Here is a 24,906-nt window from a genome sequence, read left to right as displayed (position 1 = left end):
CAAGGTCCATAAATACATGGATGAGTGAGTTTGGGGTGGAGGAACTTGACTGGCCTGCACAGAGTCCTGACTTCAACATGATCAAACACCTTTGGGATGAATTCGAGCGGAGACTGGGAGCCAAGCTTTTTTATCCAACATCAGTGCCTGATCTCACAAATGCGCTTCTGTAAGCATGGTCAAACTTTCCTATAGACACACTCCTAAACCTTGTGGACAGCCTTCCTAGAAGAGTTGAAGCTGTTATAGCTGCAAAGGGTGGGCCAACTCAATATTGAACCCTGCAGACTAAGACTGAGATGCTATTAAATTTAATGTGTGTGTGTAAAGGCAATACTTTAGACAATATAGTGTATCTTGTTATTTGTTTAATCAGACTTAAAATTAGAACATTTCAAGTCTTCAAGTGTTTCAAGAACAAGTACAAAAAAAATGCCTGTGCCTGGAAATAAGGGACATTTGCAATATTTTGCCCTCTGCAGCCCTTTGGTGCTAACTTTCTGTTTAGCACAGAACTCTAGGCCAAAAGGCCAGACACAGCTTTTAGTGCAATTTGCCTCATAAAGTAGGCCCGTTACAGGTGAAACAAAATAAAATGTTGTACAACATAATAAAAAAGGAGAAGTAATCTACATTTGAAATGCAATGTAACTAAGCAATGTAAAATCAGTTTCTATTTTAGGCCCTAAATACACAGGCATTATTTAAACCAAAACTTCACACAAACATAAAAACAAAGCAAGCAAGCCTATTAAAAGATAAAGTAACAAAGCCACCTTTTGCTGCAATATATAGACTTCAATCCAGGGATTACCCCTCTGGTACTTCATTTCTGCCACTAGATGTCCTCAGTCTGATAGCTAGCATCATTCAAGCCACTTTCTCTGAGCTCAGGTTGTCCTGGACCTGGCCAAGCTTGTGAGTAAATAATGAAAGGAGAAGCAGAACAGTAATAAGCTCAACTTACAGTCACTCTGCCTTCACTTCCTATCAGCAAGTTTCTTGTCAGCAAATGAACTGATTGGCTCTTTGTACTGCTTCTTCCGCTTACATCCAGCCTTTCAATACAGGGACTTCAAGAGGCTGCCATAATTTCTGTCTTTTATATCTGCCTAGAGTGCAGCTTTAATCTTTGCTTGTAAATGCTCATTGAAAAAACATCAATTTTCGCAAGCTCTTACAAAGCATTTGCCAAACTTTGAGCTGCTTTCTTGAAGCCCTAAGCACCCTTCAGAGAGATTAAGGCAGTTTTTGTTTTTTGTTTGTTTTTTTAATAAATTCTTTTTATTGTTTTTCAAGGTACAACAATACAAACATACATCTAAAGAACAATAAGTCATGTTTGTGTTACCCATGCAGGGGTGAATATTGATTGGCATAATTGTAAAACTTGTATGTACGTGAGTAACATCTAGATGAGATAGGTGAAGCTATTAGATAGAATTATACATTACTATAGTATCGTATTTAATAGAAGGATGGCGAATGCTACTCATATGTATCTGACCAATAAAAACGAGGAAAAGAAAATTAACAATAAATTCATCCCACACAATAGGAAACAAAATAAAAGACTAGGGGGCTCAGTTGTGAATGGAGGTCTATTGGATGCCAGAACCGAAGGTCATGGGCTATTATCAGGTGGCAGTGGAAGGATCCGCTAACCACGCACACCATACTTTGTCGTATTTTCCTGGGCAGCCACCATTGGTATAAGTATCTTTGTAGAGTGAAAGACTATTGTGTACTAGTTGTTTCCAATATGAAATAGGAGGGGGGCCCTCTTCTTCCAATGTAAGGTGATAGCCTTTCTAACATAGAAAAGGAGGAGGCCAACCATGGTTTTTACTGCCCTACTGGGGATGAAGTTGTCCATTAGGCCCAGTAAGCAGGCTAATAGGATCGGTGGCTGAGCAAACATAATAATGATGGATAGCACATCTTTCCAGTATTTAGCAATAAGGGGGCAGGTTGAAAACATGTGGGTAAAGTCGCCTGGAGATTGGCCGCATCTCCAGCATTCAGGCAAATAGATAGATTCATCTTGTGTAGCCTAGAAGGAGTGTAGTATGCCCTGTGCCCTATTTTAAATTGGATCATTCTATCACATAAAGAAACCAATGTCTGGAACGGTAGGGCCCAGACATCATCCCAATCATCAGTGTTCAGATGTTAGACGTCTTGTTGCCACCGGGCCCTAACAGACTCCAAAGGAGAGAGAGAAATTAGGGATGGACAGATGGGTGTATATGCGAGAAGTGTGTTTTTTATTACACTCAGTACTGAGCACCTTTTCAAGCTCTGACCGCTGTATCAGAACGGGAGTGCTAGTGAATTGGCCACTGAATGTGTGGGAGAGCTGTAAGTAAAAAAAATAATTATATGCGGGAGGTAGATTGAAGTTAGTGCATAGGTGATGAAAAGAACACAGTGAGCCTTGTTTGCACAATTTGGTAAAGCCACTTTATTTTGTATTTCGTCCATTTGAGAGGATCCAGGTGGCAGATATAGATGCGGTAAGGAAGGGTTCTTCCAAAGGGGCATGTTTGGTGACACTGCTGTACTAGAATATTGTTCACAAGCCAAGCCAGCCCTCCAGGCCCTAATGGTGGTGCACATAGTGGACTCCACGCCGCGGATCGCGCCTTCCGGGTGCTCACTCTCCTCGTACACTCTGACTTGGTTACGCCGCCTGGCCACGCGCCACGCCAGTGAAGTCGTTGAGTGTGCATTACCTTCCCCCCTTCAGAGCACAGTGGTGGTGGTCAAGGTGATCCTTTATTTCTGCACCGATTAGGATTTCTCAAGGGATACATCAGTGTGAATATCGTTATTTGTCATACGTTTTTCAACGCTGCTTTGGTGGACTGATCCATGTTGGGACTATTTTTTATATATTTTTTATATTCATTTCTACAGTCTTTACAAGTTTTCAGTGATTGTGATTGGGGAGTGAGCTTATCATCCTTGTTTGCGCTACTAGAATTTTTTGTATCTACATATTGTTTGTATTTACACATATTCTCCTATTTCATGTTATTTTATTAAGTAGCAGCATCTGTTATCACACTGTATTAGAGGTAGTTATCCTCTCTAAGCGCTTGGTTGCTTGCAAACTAGTGTTGGTTCCGGGTTGTGTGTAAGCAATTTATACATATGTAATTGGAGTTCTAGTTGGGAGGCCTGTAAATGGGTAAGGTTAATGTCACTAGGATTAGTGTTGTAATCTGAAGTGCAATCTCATACTGAGGACTTTGGGGAGCGAGTGGTAGAGTCACAGTTAGATTTTACTGCGGTATTAGAGGAGATATAATGTCCTCTAGTGTAGGCCTTGAAGCCATCCCACGTGACAGGAGGACCTGTTAATTCCCCATTGATGTCCTAGTATTCTGTTAGTCTAGTCGCCACACTGTCTAAAAGATTAGGATGAGAAATCCAGTGGGGAGACATTCGCCACAGAGATACAGTTCAGGAGGATGGGGAACGGATAATTAACTTAAAGGGACTGTGACCTGAAAGGCCGCTAGACAAATAGGAGACATCCAAAACATCCAATAACAATGCAGGGTTACCAAATGCAAGATCAATGCAGGACAAAGTCTTGTGGGAGGTGGAGAAACAGGAGTATGAGCGGGCTAAAGAGTGCTTCCATCTCCAGGCCTCTGTAAGACCTGCAGCCTGTGCCCACTCCCCCAGCTCCCTGGAGAATGGTTTGGGATATACATGTCTGTCCAGGTCTGGTGATTTTATGGCATTAAGGTCGCCCATTATTAATATGTAAAGGGCTAAGTTGCGCTAATATGTACTGAATCGACAAATGATCATCAGATAAAGCACAATAATTGATAAATAGTACACAATGATAACAAATCTGTATCCAAATGGTAGACACAGTCCAAATTCCAAAATCCCAGTGTCAGATGAATAAACCAATGTTCATATCTCCTTACCAGAAAGCGGAATAGAGTTCGCCCAAAAACTCAAATAAAGTAGGTTCAACCAGCCTCCAATCGATATGCTTGGATAATCCTCACATCAACAGATGGTAATCATATATGGGAGAAAAATTGAAATTCCATAGCGTAATACTGTTATATATTCATGGATCACCCTGAGAAGTGCACACCGTCACCAGAAGGCAGATAGTTGAAAGCACCAGCACCCTTAGGTCCCAAATGCTTACCAGATGGCAAATTGTAAGTGATATATAGGGAATAGAAGTGACAAACAAAGACCTCTCCCGACACCACTGCCTCTTACCAGATTATAGTAGGTTCAGGCCAAACAATCCGTCATGCGGTCCTCGGAGCCAATAACTCTAAAAGGATCACTCCAAAACAGGATAGGGTTCACCCACAAACACAGATGGAATAGAGTCGACCAGCCTCAGATGAATGTGCTCAGGTTCGCCTCACATCAGTCAATGGTAGTCATATATGGGAAAAAGTAGACTCCATAGCATAATACTGTTAATGCTTAAAGGTCACCCTGAGAGGTGCACACCATCACCAGAGTCAAATCCCCAGACAGAGCACCAACACCCCTATGACCTAAATGCTTACCAGATAGATTAAGCTTTAAGTGAAAAAAGAGGGAAGAATGTAACACACAGAGGACCTCTCCCAACACCACTGCCGCTTACCAGACTGCAATGGGTTAACAGCCACACTCTCCAAAAGCCGATCCTTAGAGCAGGTGTCACTGGAAAGATTACTCCTGAACTGGCTCGATCATATCCCCAATATAGTGTAAATGGAAAACAAAGGCACTACATAGTGCATTACCACAACACTTTATTGGAAAACAAATAGACAGCAACTTACAGATATGTAGATATAATACAGCGAGGATAAGGCAAGCCGCTGGCCGGTCGGCTCCTCTGCCCCTCCTATCCAATAGCGTCCGCACAAGCAGGTGACGTCAGCACGCCGCGACAGACGCACGTTTCGTCAAATGTGACGTTTTCAAGGTATTAATAGTTTGGCCGGGCAGTAGGAGGCAATTTTTTAATGGGCCACCTGTAACACTGTAATAGAGAAGGGCAGTGGAACATAAACATTCACTTTCACTTATCGGTGGCCCCAGAGCGCAAATACCACAAATACACATTTGCCTAAGGGGTCTGTATGTATTGATTCAATAGCACACAGGGGGGGTTATTGATAAAAAAGAGACCCCACTAGCAAATGTCGAGTACGTGGCATGGTACGCTCCCTGAACCCACGGCTTCTTTAGAGCCAACATTTTGCTGCCCATAAAATGCGTCTCCTGCATTAGCAGTATATGAGGGGTATGCAATTTCAAATAGTTAAATAATAGGGCCTGTTTGAATTTCGAATTTAGCCCCAGAACATTCCACAACAGGACCTTGAGCCCCTCTGAATTAGGTAGTGTCATACAAGAGGCAAGTTAAATGTATGAAGGAATATCAAGGCCTTGGTTTTTATTTTGAATCAAGGTTTTTGGATAATGTCCCTCTTTACATTTTATGGCAAATCGGGAGGGTCCATACTAAAGGATTTTAATTTCAATAATTTTTTATTGGAGTTTTTTAGAAGAAACAAAAAAGGGTGTTTATAGATATGGAACAGCAACATAACAGTCATCATTAAAAAATCAGTACAAAGAATAATGGCGAAAAATTTAGCGACAGGTATAGACACAGGTATCCCAACCGGCATATAACAACACATTTGCATAGGAATTCGAAGCACCGACCCTCAGCCCAGGAAGCCCAAATGGGGTCAAAACTGCCTCTCGGGGGTGAGAGTGCAACGCCTGCATAAATCAGGTGTTAATAATGTGTTGGATTACACAGAGCAAAAAAATATGAAATAACCGTGAAGAAATAAGAAATAAATACCACAGGCATTTGGTACGTTACTTATTAGTAGGCCTAGGAGTGTGGACCTTAAGGATCTAGCTTGTGTTTGGTGTACCAATCCGACCAGGGGCTCCACATATTTTCAGTAAATTCAAGCCTACCTGTGTTTGTGCGAAGTGAGTCTCATAGTTACAATGGAGTTGGGTCATGTTTATGATTTCCTTCAATACTAAAGGATTTTAATATGCAAGCCTCCAGACTCTCCTGACATTATCCATCAACCTTGGTCCAAAACATGTAAAATCAAAGCCTTGAATTCAAATAGAGAAATCTCCTACTTCCTGATCATAAAATAAAAAGAAACCATTCCAAACAAAACTGTTTTTTCATTATCAGATGTAACATCCACTACAATAAGATAAGGGGGACATTATAATCACACTGGCACACTCTTTTGCAAGACCAATATCTAAAAATAACTATACCCATAATATCGAGTTGTACATTCAGACAGGCAAAAAATAATTAAACAATTGTAGATACCCAGTAGACTAAAAACAAACAAAAAAAAAATATAAACTCCACAACAAAACGACTTTCTTGACAACATTCTGATAGAAAGTTATAAATGTAACAAAGCAAGATGCTTTACCTGCAATACAATAACAAATGAACAAAAAAAAATGTGTCTACTACTACTTAAGAAATCTACAAAATTAAATCTTTCTTAACCTGTGATACAGATTATGTAATCTAACTGCTGAAATTCCCATGGTGCTTAAGGTATATGTAAAAAAAACTACACAAAAACACAGAAATGGCCAACATAGATGTAATATTACAAAAGGTTTCATGAAACATGGAGTATCTAAGCACTATACATTGTTTCACGAGAAATCTGAACCTCATTATCACTCTCACATTTCATATTAAAGCCTCAGAAAACAACATGAGTAAAAGCTTGGGAATCTTACTAGATAGTCTCACAAAAAAAAAAAAAAAAAACTCCCCATCTAGATGGCCTCAATGAAATCACATAAACTATAGAAGAATGATTTAGGCCAATCGTTTTAAAGGTCCGTTAAATTCCTTCAAAACCTTCCATACATCAACAGTAAAAAAAAAAAAAAGGTTATACACATACAACAAAAGTATGGGAATTCAAAATATCAGTAATTGGTGTAAAATACAAGTTACTGTAATTTAAATAGACACAAAGACAAAAAATATTTTAGTGTACTTGAAGATTTATTTCTTCTTACACTCAGTCTGTTACTGTCAGGCCTTTAAAATGTAATCCAATGTGCACTCATATTCAGTAAATCGATAGGGCTCATTCAGGTCTACAGGGCCCCATGCAGGGTGTTAAGTACACATATAAATCTGTGTTATGTCCTGTGCTAAGTGCAATGCATTAATGGAGCCCATTCAATTTTTGCATATAGCACCACAACACCTTACTGTGTGCAGCTCAGAGATGCGGCTTGTAAAGAGATAGTACAAAGTGCAGAAGATGATTCTCCACCAAAGAAATATACAGCAAAACTAAGCTTAAAATAATTGTCTCTACTCACTCTGGGTCATAGCCTGTGTGAACAGAAAAGGAAATTCCCCTAGAGGTTGGGACTTTGTAGGCACTTAATAATACACTATTGACATATTTAAATCATGAAAGTTTATTTGTTCAAAAAAGGGAAGGGTTGTGATATAAAAAGGTTTTCACCAGCAAGGTATGTACAAACGAAATGCATAAATGTGGTCATAGCAACACATATGTATACAGATAGTGCATGTTACATGCACTATCTGTATACATATGTGTTGTTATGACCAAGTGTATGCATTTCGTTTGTAAATGTATTTTGTACATACCTTGTTGATGAAAACCTTTTATATCAACCCTTCCCTTTTTTGAACAAATAAGGAACAAACAATAAAATTTAAAAGCTCTGAGGACGTCACCGGAAGTGACAAAACGCGTCAGCTTTGACCGCACAGCGTCATTGCGTCACGGCAGGTGGAGCGCAAGCCGGAAGTGAGTTGTTTTTCAGCGTTATTCCGCGAGGAGAACCGAGAACCGAGCAGCCCGCACCGCTAGCCCACCAGGGACGCCGCTATTTTTAAATTTTATTGTTTGCAAGAAATAAAGACTCTTTAAAGCGATATTACACCATTTGGAGTTCCTTTTTTCCCTCACATATGGCTTGGAAGTGAGCACTTTAGAGGCAGAGAGGTATCCCAGGCATCCCAGGATCCCGGAGGGGCACTCGGAGGAATAACATCCACCAAGCCCAGAGGGCTTCACAAGCTTGAAAGGTTCTGGTGCCATACGGCATACAGAACCCACCCGTTCTGGTAAGTGATTCAATTCACTTATATATAAAAAGGATTTTGCCTGATGAATATATTGCTTACACCTGAAAATTGAGGATACACCTGCCACTAAGGACAATTACCCCTTTTATTATTTTGGAGCACAGGACTCACTCTAATATTTTGTGGATTTATTTGAAGCACACTAGTCACTTTATACTAAATTGGCTTTTTTATGATTACATATTTAATATAAGTTTGTTTTGTGTTTTGTAACACAGAAGTTACCTGCACATTTTTGGAGTATTTAATTTTTATCTATCGGATATATTTATACAGAGAGGTTTCTCACCACACTTTATATACTTCACCATATTTATATGAATTTATATTTATATATTTATACTGTATTTATTTTCGTCACATTTTTTTATATCATATGGATTTATATTTATACATCCATACCTCATTCATTTGCACCATTTTGCACACTTACACTGATTTACAACATTAATGAGAGTATTTTCATGGTCATGTGATGCTTTAATATATTTATTTAGGAATCAGAGTTTTTCAAGCAAGCGCTATATTTGATCCTCTTTTGGGATCATATACAATCAAACCATTCCTTTTATATATAGCGGCTGCTATTTTTATATAAATACTTGTTATTAATTTTATTATCAATTTTATATAAACTAGAGTCTATTTTATACCCCATTTTATTAATATAAACTCCTTGGCGCGAGGAATATACTTTGTATATAACCTTTCAATTTTCTTTTCTGTATCAATATAGGGATGTGGCACTCACTATAGATTATAGACCACCGAGACTACATTCTTCATAGCCTGTGAAATACATGGTGCTGTGTCTGTTCATACTCAGCACTTGAATGTAACAGTTGCAGGCTTGCAGTTTACTTGATATTCTGAGCTTGGATGACACTGGGCATCCTTCAACTTGGAAGAATGACAACCAGAATATACATCTGCAGGAAACAGTGCCAAAGAGGTGGTGGGTAGTGTAGCAAAAGTTTTTTATTTTTTTTATGGGCAAATTTTGAATAGTAAAGCTGGAGTTCCCTTGAAATCTAACTCAGCTATACAGATTAAAACCAAATAACTGGTTGCACAGGGCAAATGTACTAACTAAGTTTTCCTTGATACTTTAATCCCTAATTAGGGGAATGTCCATAAAAGACCAGCATTTTTCGTACACTGTATCAGTACCGCAGTTTTAGGAGCATGATCCAGTGGGCAGAAACATAACATAACAGACTCAATTCATTTGGCTAGAATGTCCTTGGGAAAACGTAAGGACCTACCAAAGGAGCAATTTCCACTGACCGGTTGTCTGCCAGCCTGTGAGAAATGACAGCTGCAATGAATCAAACAGCAAGGTTCCACAGCTCAGGTTAATCGATCAGGCATCTCGGCACTGCAGCCAATCATGAACACAGTGTCAGAACTTTGTGGATTGAATGCAGCTTCCACATGATTGCTTACAGGTTATGTTTGCACATTACACTCCATGAACTATTACACTGTGTAGTAGTTCATTTCAACTGTCATTTCACAGAGATCGGCAGCCAGAAAGAAAATGACCGCCTAGCAGAAGGTCTAGCAGAAGGGAGGATGTAGCCCTTGCAGCGCACTGTGGCTCGGCTAATTAGGCAATGATCAAACCCATAACATCCTATTGAGATCATAAACAGTTACACTGTCAAAACTACAAGACTATACACCTACTATTATTCTGGCATTAAAGTGGAGTTCCACCCATTTTAATAAGTTTAGATGTATGTAATCCCCTTTAAAAATAATTTTACCAATGGAAACTATTTATTTATTTATTTTTTGCAAGGAAATACCTTTTTTTCTTCTTTATTCATCGCACTTCCAGGTCCGGCCGCCTATAGGCGATTACGTCACTCGGCGATACGCAAGGGCTGCTGGTATGTATCCCAGCAGCCCTTGCGAATCGCCTAGTGACAAAATCTTGCATTATTACACCGGCACCAGCTGTACTCGAATGTATTGGATTGAGTCCGTGCTCCACCCTGGAAATTGTTTCCATTGGTAAAAGTATTCTTAAAGGGGATTACGTACATCTAAACTTATTAAAATAGGTGGAACTCCACTTTAACAATGATGAAACCCACTTCTATATATTTATATAGACGTTCATATATACAAACAGATAAAGACACCAAACAAAGGGGTTGATTTACTAAATGTGAATAGACCATTCATTTTGCAAGGGAATTTGCACTTTGCAAAATAATTTCACTTAGCTTATTGAGTAAGATGAACCTCTGCTGACTTCCATTATCAAATAATGTTCAAGCAACCATTTATTTTTTTCTTGAACATATTTGTTTATTCTTTGCAAGGTAAATTCTCATCAACTTCACTAAGAGAAAAATCCCTTTGTAAAGTGAACAGGCTATTTGTCTTTAGTATATCAACCACATTGTATTTTCTCTTTTTATAAACATATTCTATTTTAACAATATATCAATTGTGTATCAACTGTTTATCATAGTGATTTATTGTTATAACATTGATGTTTTTAGTACTGTTTAATATCACCTGTAGGTCATTGTTCATATTTACTCATAATATTTATAATATGATATTATATACAGTAGCTCTCAGTGTATTGAAAATTCGGTATTTATGTTGACTTGCAGTTTTTATTCTATAGTCATAACGTCTCTACTATAATATTTGGTATCTCTCAGTGCATTGTATACTATGCATTTATGTTCTGCTTGCATTTCTTACCCAGTATTGTCCTAAAACACTGTAAAATGTTATAACCTTTAATAAGAAGAGAATTCCCTCTAAAGATAAATATAGTGATGTCTATGATCAGTCACTTAATCCTCTCCCTCTGACTATGCTATCCATGCCAACACATCTCTGCATTCTGTCTTCAGGGTCCCTGTGTGTGCCACTCTACCCTTCTTCCACATATGCATCAGCTGAAATGACAAATGCCAAATACCAAATATCTAGTGAAACACGCCATCTACCCAAATATAGTGCAGGCAGGACAAGCGGTCTCAGAATACTACCAATCACTGGAACAAATTAACCACCATTAGATTAACTCTTCCCACATATATTTATCAGCCTATACCAACCAGAGCTTTTCCATTAAACTTATGTATGAACAATTTCTACCTCTCTATTTACATATTTAAAAGTCATCTGCAGTATTCCTTACTCCTAACCCTTGCATAAATAAATTATTTTGACAATTTATGTATAAATTTAAAATAGCATTATAAATTCATAAACGACCAGCTACTATTATTTCATTCCTATGGTTTAAATATTCATCATAGGCTTTAACCACACAATCACTTCACTAATAGAAAACATTTTTTATAATTTTTTAATACATTTCATATATTATGTACTGAGTTTATTATTCTACATTTCATGTAAACCATGTGCTATTACATTCCAGAGTGAAGTTACAATAATCATCATGGGTCCAATTACTCACAAAATCTTTTTTTATTATCACATAATAGTTTTATTTTTGCATAACAGCATTTATACATTGAATTTGTAACACACGATATCACTTTATCCTTTAATCGACAGTGAATATCCCAAATCTTAAACAGTGACTACTGTACAGTAAATATTAATGATTTTCTTTATGTTATGTACTGTTTATATTATACTTAATTTTTTTTTACTTCATTTTACTTTTATTTTCCTGTATACCAAATCTAAGGAAGTGGCATACTGTGCTAGCAAAGGTATTGATGGAGTCTTACATTGATGTATGATAAATAAATATCTATATGTTTTAGCATCCCCATTCTATATGGATGCCACTGCTAACCTCACATTTATTTTTTTGTTTGGGGAAAAACCTTCTACTCTATTAAGCTATTTGGCAATTTGGTATAATCAGGTAATAATGTTTGTTTAGCTACTTAGGGTTTTAGCCTATCATGCCCAAGAACCAGAATAGCAGAAAAGCCTGTAGCCCTAGGCTCCAAGGAAACACTGCCAAGCAATGGCTCACCTGGTTATTTGTCACTGTCGACAGGCATGCCATACGTTTTACACAAAAGCAAGGGAATCACTGATGAGGAATACAAAACTGCTATTGTTTGCTTTTAAGTGGCAAAAAAAACAATCTACTGAACAAAGAGTTGTTTTGGAATTATTGCTCCCATATTTTGTAGTTTAGCATTCTGCTTCAGCGCTGTCAAGTTTAAACACAGCAGGTGAAAGCTAGCAAAGCTGTCCAAATAAAAATGAAGCTGGCCATACATAAAGGTATCTCATCATTTGTAAATGAACAAACATGTCTTTAGATGAACATTGTATGAGCTTAAATATTAAAAAATGTTATCCTAACACCACCTTGGAATTATAATGACAGATTATAATCAAATTAATGCTCAAGGACTACCATTATATTATAATTGTAACTATTGGTGGTTTTCTGACAATGCAACGTTGATAGGATGTAAAGTGTTCATAAAGAAAATTGTTTTAGCTAGAGTGAGAAAGTGTTAACACCAATGCCAATTTTATTTTGCTCTCTTTTCCCCCACATTCTTTTTGCTTTGGAGACACCCCTTACTGTTGTGTCTCTAAGAAGTGAAGCAAATGGAAAATCTCCCCAATGGCACACATCCAAAAAAAAAACCCAAAAAAGCAAAATAACACATACTTTTTTTCTTAACCATTCCATAATCATAAATCCTAAACTAAGAACATTTTTGTTTTTATACACAGAGTATTTTGCATTATTTTAAAGGATCTATGGAAAAAAACATCAGTTTGGGCATATTAACATATTACTGATATTCACCATTGACTGTAAAAATAGCTCACACTAAACCTATGAACTTTGTAGGCTTGTATCTATAGATAGAGATTACAGCCTTTACTTCCAGTATATTTGTGGAATAAGGATAGTCATGGAAAGCCTCCCCACTGTTGTTCAGTAGTGGAGGATTACAGTAGTAACAACATAATCTTTTGCCTTATGTCCAAGAGAACAATATAGTATCTATAATATAATAATCATATAAACAAGGCATTGATCAAGAGGTAGGTGTCATTGACTGAGACACCAATAGGAGTTTTCTGCACATGTTTCTGACCCCTGTGGACAACTCACTTACACTCTTTGTGCAAAAATAGCATTGCATTAAAAGGCTTGACCCACAAACGTGTTCAGGAAATAGTAACTTAACACTCAGTTAGAATGGATGTAGGCTGTAGCATCTCATGATGTTGGCACTGCATCACCCATTGATTTCTACTGATTTTTATTGAGTTTGTATCCAAAATGTGTGTCAATGAGAACCAATATGGAAATAGAAAACATAAAACAGGTCTCAGGGTTTTTGGGACTGTAGATTGGTGGAAAAAAAAAGAAACAATGCATGCCCTAATGTTCAGTAGGGGGATTTGTTAGTTTTCAGTATGCTCATATATGGAATGGGCTATATGGAAAACTATTATTCAGAGAAACATGAAGTAGGGTTGAACCTGCTTTATGTTTTATTCAAGAACCAGCCAAAGCCTTGAGTCAGCAGACTGAAAAATATGTTTCTTTTAAGGTATAACTACAGCCAAAACATTCCCTTTTGTTTTAGACAGAGTAGGGGTTGGCTGAAACTTGTCAGATTTTTATTATAATCCTTGTCCCATTGGGGGGAATTTCCTACACTTTCTCTACTGGTGAAACAACAGGAAGCCTTTCCAAAGTAAAAAAAAAATCCTAGACAGTTGTCACTAAAACAGGTGTCTGAATTGGAAGAGTCTTCTTCTACTCATGTATTGGCGAAAATGCAAAAATATGGGCACCCATTAATCCACATCTGTCCCACTAAGACAAATAGGCTGATTTTCCAGACAGCTACATTATTACAAACCTGACAGAGGTTCTAATATTTCCACACTCCATCTAATAGTATAAAAAAACAGTTGGCTTTTAATACATTAGAAAAGGCTAAAAATGTTGGTTACCACTTGAAATAATTCTTGGCACACCTAGCACCTAGCTTTTGGGAGGCATCCATCTATGTCACAAAGGTTCAGTCCACCCAAAAGTGAAACTGGGTTAAAATACCCAGCAGTTTCTAATATCCCTTTGATAGGTTCTCCTACTGTGGTCATTATATTTCACTCTTTTACAGCATGCTAAATGCAGCTGGATGCACACAGGTGGGACAGAGGAAAAACAAGAGTGTGCATGTGGGAATTCTCACAACTAGTCCCCAGTAATTTCACCCAACCTATACTAAAAAAATAGCTTTGGATGAACAGGCCCACTGTCCTTTTTCAGTAGAACAACCTGGCAGATCCTCAGTCATTTTCTCAATATTCTTTTTATTATAACAAACATGCAGTTTACATTTTAAAAGCAAAGGGCTAAACAAAAGTCACACTTAGCAAAAATGACTTGGCTAAGGAAAAATCTGAGATCTGGTGCTTACTTTCTGCACCTTCAGTAACTTAAGGCAAAGAGTTGCAGGAAATATACAGTAGAAGAGAACAACCAATCTCATTCATCAATGTTTCATCAATTCTCAATCAAGGTCAACAAAAGTCATAGTGATTAAATGTCTTCTTACCATAATTCCAGTAAGTAAACAAACTCCTTTTCCACAGTATGTGTTCGGTACCATGTCCCCATATCCGATTGATAGAAAAGTAATTGAAATTAACCACATTGCTCCAAGAAAGTTGCTAGTTACATCCTGTTGATCATGGTATCTATAAAAGAAAAAAAAAAAAAGCACAAAGTGCTCAATTAGTTGAATGGTTATGTGTTTGTATCTGTATAGACAGAAATATGAGATTTGAAAAAAAAAGGAAAAGGCTATTCAACATAAAAGTCACTACTATATGCAATAAATCATCATCATCATCTAACTGCAATTTCTACAAATTAAGAGCCTAGTTCAGCTGTCCAGTGAGTATAATTACTAACAGGCATGTTCAAGCAGAAGAGCTATCAATAAATTTGTGCCTATACTGTCTGCACTACTGCTTCTTTTCTACATCCAGTTTTTGTTTTCTATATTTATATTTATAATCTTATATAATTATTTTCTGTTTTTTTTTTTTTCTGTGTAAAGTTTATAATTTTATGGGAGTAGTCTTACTTGCTCATTAAGTACATAGGCTTAGACCAGTGTTTTTCAACCTTTTTTCAGTCAAGGCACCATTTAAAATTCTGCACAATCTTGAGGCCCTCATTCTAAAATATAAAACACGAATCTAATAGTTTTACATATTGCAGCAGCATCCACGTAGGAACCCAAAGTTGGAAGTAATTTATTCCTCCACCTTTGCACATTGGTACAGACTACCATTCAAAACTTTCTCTCCTCCCTCAGTTTCTCCCCCTTCACTCTGCTAATGCAACAAGGATGCCGTCAGGCGCCCAATGTCCTCATTATCAACCTATAGCGTCATCAATTGTTAGGATGCCAGCAGCTGGCCCACATAGTGCTAAAGGTTGTAATTCTATACAACAAAAACCTTTGGCTTTGTGTAAAAGGCAGACTTGATCATCCCACTAATTTGTTGACAATTCCTTTTGGGGCAGTTTTAGGCACCTCTAAAAACCCAGATGGCACCTCAGGGTGCCGTGGATCCCTGTTTGAAAAAGGCTGGCATACTGCAACACAAGAAATTCCTGTTGCCTCTTTATAGGCATTGCCTTGACCTGAATGTGGCACCTCTCCTGGAGAGAGGAGTTTCTTTATTTATGACCTTCTTTATTTATGACATTTTCTCCCAATATTTTTTGGACAATTGGGTGTTTTGCCAAGGCCCTGCTGAAAAACCCAGACGGCACCCCAGGATGCCACGGTACCCTGATTGAAAAAGGCTGGATTAGACATACTGCTTTGTATAGACATACTGTTTTGCAGTACTAAGAGTGGGGTTGATTTACTAAAACCCGAACTTCTAACTTCAGCCTGTTGAATTAAGCTTAGACGGAAACAAAGCTGACTGCTTTTTTTGCAGGACTGCACAAGATTTTGCACTTTCCAGTTTTAGTAAATCAATCTCCGTGGCCTTACTTTGCTGATCTTTCTTACGTTGAAAGTTTAGAGCTGGCCAACTCATTGCAGACATAGCATACCCGGTTGCTGATATCATATCTCAACAGTTGTTAAACAGACAGCTTTTGCAGAGTTATTGCCGTTACTAACAACCTTTCCCTAGTGGCTAATTCATGACTCTTTACATGTATTACTATAATAGGAAAGAATAAGGAAAACCACACATGTAAAAAAACTACTTTTAGATAAATGCTTCAATAATGGGACAAAATAATTGCTTATGGAAAATATACTATAACCAATTACATTTTAACCACATTTTTTGCCTGCAACTTTTATTTACATTCCTCAGCACCATGCCCTGCGCTGAAGGAGGTTCATGAAAGTCCTATGGTAGAACACCTGTGCCCTCCACTTTTTCTGTGATTGCCTTGTATCTGACAGCTGCTAAGATACAGGGATAGGAAACCAGCATTGCTACTAGTCTTATGATCACTATGATAGCCAATCACATAGAACATAATAGGACCAATTTACTAAAACTGGAGAATGTAAAATCTGGTGCAGCTGAGCATGGTAGCCAATCAACGTCTAACTTCAGCTTGTTCAATTAAGCTTTGGCAAAAACAAAGCCTGGAAGTGGATTGGTTTCTTTGCAGAGCTGCACCAGATTTTGCACACTCCAGTTTTAGTAAATAAAACCCATAGGTCTTTTTTACAAAGCCTGTTACCTCAGCTGTCAAACAGGGAATGCCACGTTAACGGATGCAATCAAAAATAAGTAATTTAAAAGTTTTAATGAATAAATTATTAAATGTAAGTTTTTCTCATTTGTTGTCAATTTATGAGCTTAATATTTTAAAAAAACCTGTTCAGTCTATATAATAATTAAAACACAAATGCCAAATAAAAGTATTAAATGTCCTTGAAGTGGATATGAAGACTGAAGGTTTTTTACTGAAATTTATTTTCTGCTGTAAGGTAATAAACCTTCCCCCAGCCCCACTCTCTAACACTTACCTAAATTCTGCATTGATTTTTTTCTCCCCTCTCCATGCTCTCTTAAGCTTGGCTGAGAGCAGCAGGAGCCAGAGTGAGGGAGGGAGTGAGGGGGGGGGGTGAGCCTTGCTGTGTGTGTCTAAAGATGCAAACAGCCTGGCCTGGGTTCGAGCCCACACAAGTGCCCCCATAACAAGCAGCTTACTAAGTGGGGCACTTAAAGAAGAGGAGGAGCCTAAAGTGCCGGAAGAGGAGATTTGATCTACTCTGAAAAAACACTGCACAGAACAGGTAAGTATAACATGTGTAATAAATAATAAAAAGGGGCCTTTGCAATCATTGTAAAAAGAAAAAATGTAAAAATGATGTAGGTAGGCAGATGTATGAATAAGTTATTATGAAGTTAATCAACACATACTGATGGTGCAAAATTTTGCATGGGTATCTAGGCATCAATGACCTCTAATCAGTTTTTTGTCTGCCTGTTTATTTTACATTCATAATCATGAGAAAAAAAGTGTGATCTTTGCATGCAATTTTGAGTACGATTTGGTATGTGTTTGCTTTTAAATAAGTAAGAATCGTGTCCTATGTCATCCCTATAATAATAAGAAACATTTTGGTCAACCCATTTGATAATCTATTCATTTAGCTATATCAACAGCATCTAAATGAACTGTGTGTAGGCATTTACCAATCACTTTTAAAAGATTTTTTGTAAGGTTGACGTTAAAGGGAAGTGTCCATTATGTCAATAGTTTCAATCGTTTTCCAAAAAGTTGAGGGTGTAGGGGTATATTAAACAATTTTTATTCTATCTTTTTGTAGCATACAAAAAAAAAGATCACATTTATTAAAAAGGATTATTAGAACAATTGCAATCATAATTAGAATCTAAGAAAAAATATTTTAAAATAAGATTAAAAATTCCAATTAAAAAACCAAGGCATAATCAATATGTGTATGTGTTTAGAATCAGTTAAAGAGATGCTGAACCTCATGTCAGAAATAGAACTATGCATATAGTCCTGTCTGATGGAGCTTGGGATCCAATAGTGCCAATTGCCAAAATATATTTTTTTTTTTTCGAGGGAATCTGTTATATGACACTACATATGTGCATTCATAAGGTATCAATGGTCTGCTTTAGGGTAAAGGTTTAAGTAATTTCCTAATAATGTCCAACTTACTTAGAGAGAAAATGGCTGGTTGAAAGTCTTTATAGTATAAACCCAATCAGTAAAAAAAAACAAGCACTTTGAAAGTGCGAAACGCGTCTATCTCTGTATCCTGTGTACCTTTGACGTATGTTAATAAAGGATTCATCTTCCTAGCAGCTGGTGATGTGTGGCTCCTTAATTTAATCAGTAAAATATGATATAAACTTTAACATGTTGATGTTATTTCAAAAGTAATTTACGGTCTTTTTACGTCTGCAGCTTTCATTAAAACACCTGGCAGTTGTTCCATGAAGGTCTTTGTTCAGGCATTTCCATTATAGGACAGCATTCTCCCAATTGCTTTCATACATTGTGTCACACTGCCACATGCATTATCAGTGAAGAGTATAATAGGCCATGCCAGCGCTCATTGTGCAGACATGTTCCACCACTGTCACAATCAGGAAGCCTACCGAGTCATGATACGCAGAAAAATACTGTAGTGCATGCATGTAGACAGGAAGTGGCTGCAAAGACACTAGAAGAGAATCAGCTTCCAAAAAAGGATGAAAAATGTAAAAATGTTATTTTAGAAAGAAAATGGCAATTGTTTAGGATGCACTGTGCTTTTGCAAAGCAAATGTCTTCCGTTTTTGGTTTACTTCTACTAAACATTTAAAAGGAATGTGTATAGGTTACCAAGACAAATTTTCCCTTTCCACCACCACTTTCCGAACCACTTTTGCTCCGGAAGGTTTTACCCCCCCCCCCTTAATGACCAAGCCATTTTTTGCGATTTGGCACGGCGTTACTTTAACGAAAAATTGCGTGGTTGTGCAACACTGTACCCAAATACAATTGATGCCCTCTTTTTCCCACAAATAGAGCTTTCTTTTGATGGTATTTGATCACCTCTGCGGTTTTTAGATTTTGCACTATAAACAAAAAAAGAGCGACAATTTTGAAAAAAAAAAACACAATATTTTTTACTTTCTGCTATAAAACATTCCCAATAATTTTTTTTTTTAAATCTAATTTTTTTATCAGTTTAGGCCAATTGGTATTTTGCTACATATTTTTGGTAAAAAAACCCCCAAAAAGCGTACTTTAATTGGTTTGCGCAAAAGTTATAGCGTTTAAAAACTACGGGATAGATTTTTGGACTTTTTTTTGTTTTTATTAGTAATGGTGGCGTTTAGCGATTTTTAGAGGGACTGCGACATTGCCATTTTTTTACACTTTTTGGGGACCAGTGACATTACAGTAATCAGTGCTAAATATTATGCACTGTTACTGTATAAATGACACTGGCAGGGAGGGGGTTAACACTGGGGGTGATCAAAGGGGTTAATTTATGCCTAAATATGCTTATTGACTGTGGGGGGGGGGGGGGAAGGGAAGGGCTCTGTGACAGGCACAGAAAGATCGGGGTTTCAGCTTAACTGAAACTCCTTATCTCTACCTGCCTGTGTGACAGAAGACTCGCCTGCTTTGTTTACATAAGCAGGCAGGTATTCTGTTAGTTTCTCTGACTATCAAAGGAGGCCGACGGCGATCGCCGTTGCTCCTCCCATGGCCCGTAGCCCGCCTCCCGCTGTGTCTAATCATGAAATCAAGTAAATATATGTGATTTTGCGCAGCCGAGCCGCCCTGCCGCAGTATATCTGCAGTGGGCGGTCGGCAACTGGTTAAATTACAAGTTTACAGCTGATTAGTAACAAAAATGTTTTCTTTTATCAGGTTAAAGATTGAATATTCACAGTAAACAAAATTAACGGAACATTTTCTCTCTTTTCTTACATTATTTATAACTGGCATGATGCAGCATATGTGATTCTTAAAAGGATTATTCATTATTTGTATTATTCATAATTATCCTACTCACACTGACTTCAAGCTGTTTTTCTGTTTAATATGCCCATTTTGAAATGGACGTTCACCCTAAAGTATAAGTCATGTTGCCCGGCCTCCTCTACCCTCCCTCTAGAACAGTTGGACAGCATTTTTTTTACTAGTGACATTTATTTGTGCTGCAAAGCAGAACTTCATTTCTTGCCTAGGGGAGAACTACATTTTCTCTACATTTTTACCAAAAATGTAAATAAAATGTTATAGGCAGTATATATGTATATATAGTGGGAATAAGACTTTACATAGAGGCAACAAACACCCAGTTCTTAAAAAAGCAGGCTGCCTATTCCAGCAGAATAAACCGTATTATAAATACAGGCATTCAGCCGCAAAGTTAATGTATGAAGGCAAAACAAGCTTCTGCTCAATTGCGCCTTATTTAAAGAGTATCTATGGTAAAAATGTAAAATTATATATTGATTTCCTCACTGTTTTTCAATTATTTGTAGCCTACTTCTAGTAATCTAAATGATCTTGACGTTTGTAAACTTACTTTGTGAAGATCTACACACATTTACTTCTTTGAATCCTGAGATATGTATTCACTATTAGGGATGATCGAACTTTTGAAAAGTTCGGTTCGACCAGAACACCCGAACTTCCCGAAAGTTTGGGTCCGGATTCCAGAACCCCATTGAAATCAATGGGACCTGAACTTCTGTAATCAAAAAACACAATTTTGAAGCCCTAAACCCCAATAAATGTCCCTAAAAAGTACCTAGGGTTCTGGGTCATGCCCCAGGGACTATTAATCACACAAAAAAACAGTTCTTAAAAATTGTCATTTTTGATAGAGAGCCAATTATTGAAAAAATTATTGAAAACAAAAATGAGATTTCTTTGGATTTAGTGTCTGGGGGGTCAGTGCCTGCCTCCAAAGATGCCCAAAAAATGCACAATAAACACCTGCAACAAAAATGCCCAGGTGTGTTGTTGCAGGCGTTTTTTTGGGCATTTTTTGGGCGTCTTTGGAGGCAGGCATAACATCTGAACTTCAGTATAGGGGTATATATACATAAACACACACATATATGTATATATACACATACACACATATAGGTGTCATAGGAGCGGAGCCACATCCCTGCAAATAATTTCATTAGCACAGGCATAGGGTTCTGCTACTTTCACACCTATATGTGTGTATGCGTATATATACATATATGTGTGTGTGTATATATACCCCTATACAGAAGTTCAGATGTTATGCCTGCCTCCAAAGACACCCAAAAAATGCCCAAAAAAACGCCTGCAACAAAAACGCCCAGGTGTGTTGTTGCAGGCATTTTTTGGGCATTTTTTGGGCGTCTTTGGAGGCAGGCATAACATCTGAACTTCTGTATAGGGGTATATACACACACACACACACACACATATATGTATATATACACATACACACATATAGGTGTGATAGGAGCGGAGCCACATCCCTGCAAATAATTTCATTAGCGCAGGCATAGGGTTCTGCTACTTTCACACCTATATGTGTGTATGTGTATATATACATATATGGGTGTGTGTATATATACCCCTATACAGAGGTTCAGATGTTATGCCTGCCTTCAAAGACGCCCAAAAAATGCCCAAAAAAACGCCTGCAACAAAAACGCCCAGGTGTGTTGTTGCAGGCATTTTTGAGGGCATTTTTTGGGCGTCTTTGGAGGCAGGCATAACATCTGAACTTCTGTATAGGGGTATATATACACACACACATATATGTATATATACACATACACACATATAGGGTGTGATAGGAGCGGAGCCACACCCCTGCAAATAATTTCATTAGCGCAGGAATAGGGTTCCGCTACTTTCACACCTATATGTGTGTATGTGTATATATACATATATGTGTGTGTGTATATATACCCCTACACAGAAGTTCAGATGTCATGCCTGCCTCCAAAGACGTCCACAAAAAAGCCCAATAAACGCCTGCAACAAAAACGGCCAGGTGTGAAAGTAGCGGAGCCCTATCCCTGCTCTACTGCAATTCTAAGACAAATTATCTTTTTTCTATAGCGGTCACCCTGACATGGAAGAGTTTGGTCACCCTGCCATAGCAGTCAGAGTCAGTTCACCCTACACTACACTACGGTCACCCTGACACTTAACACTTTCCCTACAGAAACTAGATTATTGAATCTAACTATAGTGGAAAATAGTACCCTAACTACACTAGATATCCCTTTCCTCACACTAATAATTGCTAAATGACACTTTTGAAGCAGGAGTAACAGAACTGCTTCCACTCTCTTCCACAGCCCCTGTATTACAGTGCTAGAGATTTGGCGGGGCTATGTTATATACTGAGGGGGCGTATTCACTACTGATTGGCCTCTGGACCCCCTAGTCACTCCAATCACATTCCTAGCATTCTCCTGCCCCCTCAATTGGCTTTTACTAATGTTTCTGGTCCAATCACGGGCTTTTAAAGCCCAGTTCCTGTCCCATTTTGGTCGGTTCTGGTTGCCGAATTCCGAACTTTTTCCGCAAAAAGTTCGGAATTCGGCCAAATTTCGAGCAGTCAATGTTCGGGTCGAACCAATGGTCGACCCGAACTGTTCGATCATCCCAATTTACTATGCCCCGTGACGAGGCGCTGCTGTGTCACATAAATCACAGAGCCTGCCTTCTGAACTACAGAGGTGCTAAGGGGAGGAGTTTCAGGAGGCAGAGTTAGTACAGGAATCCCGGTTTGCAGGCAGTAAGGTACCATGGGATATGTAGTCCTTAGAAATTAAAAGTAAACAGCAGAGGAGAAACTGAAAAGCATGCAGGGAATACAGGAAGTTGTGGAGGAAAGAGATTGTCAGCCAACAGGCATCCCTCACAATATGAAAGGACATATTCTTTAGGTAAGCTTCTATTGGATTGTCAAAAATAACTGTTGTTCATATTACCATTACATTGCTGATGTTATAAAATAAAGTACATGCTTTTAAATATTTCCATTCTTTTAATCCATGTGCTGAACAAATCCTTGGTTCCAAGTAATGTTCATCTTTAGGAATAGCAGCAGTCCAGAAAAAGGCTTCTATAGCAATGGCAGTCTTTGTGTTGCAGCATCGAGCTTAATCACTTGCCGCCTGCCGACTGTCAAATGACGGCGGAGTGTTGCGGCTCTTGTTATGGTACGCCGTCATACAACGGTGCACCAGAACGGCCTCTCTGGTGCGCAGTGCGCTGATCGTGGCTGCGCTGTGTTGCTAGGACACGGCGTGACCCCGATCTTGGTAAAGAGTCAATGACTTGGCTCTTTACCCATGTAATTTGCTGTGTCCAATCATAGCCGGTCACATGTAAATGAGGAAGTGCTGTTTATTGGCTCTCCTCGCCTCACACTTTCAGAGTGTGTGGCGAGGAGAGCCGATCAGCGGTTCCTCCTCAAAGGGGAGCATAGGACATGTAATCAGGACACTGATCTTCAGTGCCCTGATTACTGTGAAGTAAAAAAAATGTGCCCAAAAGTCCCCCCAACCAATGCCCATCAGTGCCCACAATGCTCACCATCAGTGCCCACAATCAGTGCCCATATTGCTGCCAGTCAGTGCCCATCAGTGCCTGCTCATCTGTGCTGCCCATCAATGTCCATCAGAGCCGCCCGTCAGTGCCCTGGAGTGCCGTCCGTCAGTGCTTATCAGCGCTGCCCATCAGTGCTGTCCATCAGTGCCAATCAGTGCCGCCCACCAGTGCCCATCAGTGCTGCCCATTAGTGTCGCCTATCCGTGCCCATCAGTTTCTCCTCTCAGTTCCCATCAGTGCCACCTTTCAGTGCCCATCAGTGCCCATCAGTGCAGCATATTGGTACCTCCTCATCAGTGCCACCTCATCAGTGCCCATAAGTGCCCCCTTATCAGTGCCCATAAGTGTCACCTCACCAGTGCCCATCAGTGCAGCCTATTAGCAACCATCAGTGCCGCCTCATCAGCGCACATCAGTGAACTAGAAAAATAACTTTTTTTCAAAGATTTACTCACAGAAAATAAGAAATTTTTTTTTTCAAAATTTCCTTTTTTTGTAAGAAATAAAAAAAAACGGCGGTAATTAAATACCACCAAAAGAAAGCTCTATTTATGTAAAAAAAAATGATAAAAATGTCATATGGGTACAGTGTAGCATGACTGCGTAATTGTCAATCAAAGTGTGACAGCGCTGAAAGCTGAAAATTGACCTGAGCAGGAAGGGGGTGAAAGGGCCAAGTATTGCAGTGGTTAACAGCTCAGCACTGACACACATACATGCTGACCACCACAGTTTGGTCCAACTGAACTTAATCAGCAGACCTATCAGGATTAAAAAGCAAAAAGCAAACATGGTACATGGGATTGGGAATCCACTCCACTCTGCTCATTAGGATTCCCAATGAAACAAGCCCACTTTGTAAATACCAGGTATAGACATGATTTTCTTTGCCACAAGGACTTGCTGACATTACCTTAAAATGAATATATAGATATTGTGACAGGAAGTCAGGTAAATCTGTGGATGTAGTCACAGACAGGAGATACATTTCCACCTGGTTTAGAAAATTCACCAATTACTATAGGGTGTCGGCTGCAAAGGTAGCCAGAACTGTCTAAGGACGTTAAACAGACTTCAGCTGTTCAGAATGAGGAAATGAGGAGGG

At 38.5% G+C, this 24,906-nt stretch overlaps 1 protein-coding gene across 1 annotated transcript in view; it reads right to left on the bottom strand.

Annotated features, from left to right (window-relative positions):
* Positions 1 to 24,906, bottom strand: part of KCNN2 (potassium calcium-activated channel subfamily N member 2) — a 287,144-nt gene that overhangs the window by 62,255 nt on the left and 199,983 nt on the right. The window contains exon 4 of the mRNA XM_082243717.1: positions 14,764 to 14,905. Coding sequence (XP_082099843.1) covers positions 14,764 to 14,905 — 142 coding nt within the window. The remainder of the gene's footprint in view (positions 1 to 14,763; positions 14,906 to 24,906) is intronic.

The sequence above is a fragment of the Pelophylax lessonae genome (genome assembly GCF_965119305.1).
Source record: "Pelophylax lessonae genome assembly, chromosome: 1".
Lineage (NCBI taxonomy): Eukaryota > Metazoa > Chordata > Amphibia > Anura > Ranidae > Pelophylax > Pelophylax lessonae.
Note: the sequence above shows the minus strand (reverse complement) of the source record. Positions and strands in the feature narration are given on the sequence as shown.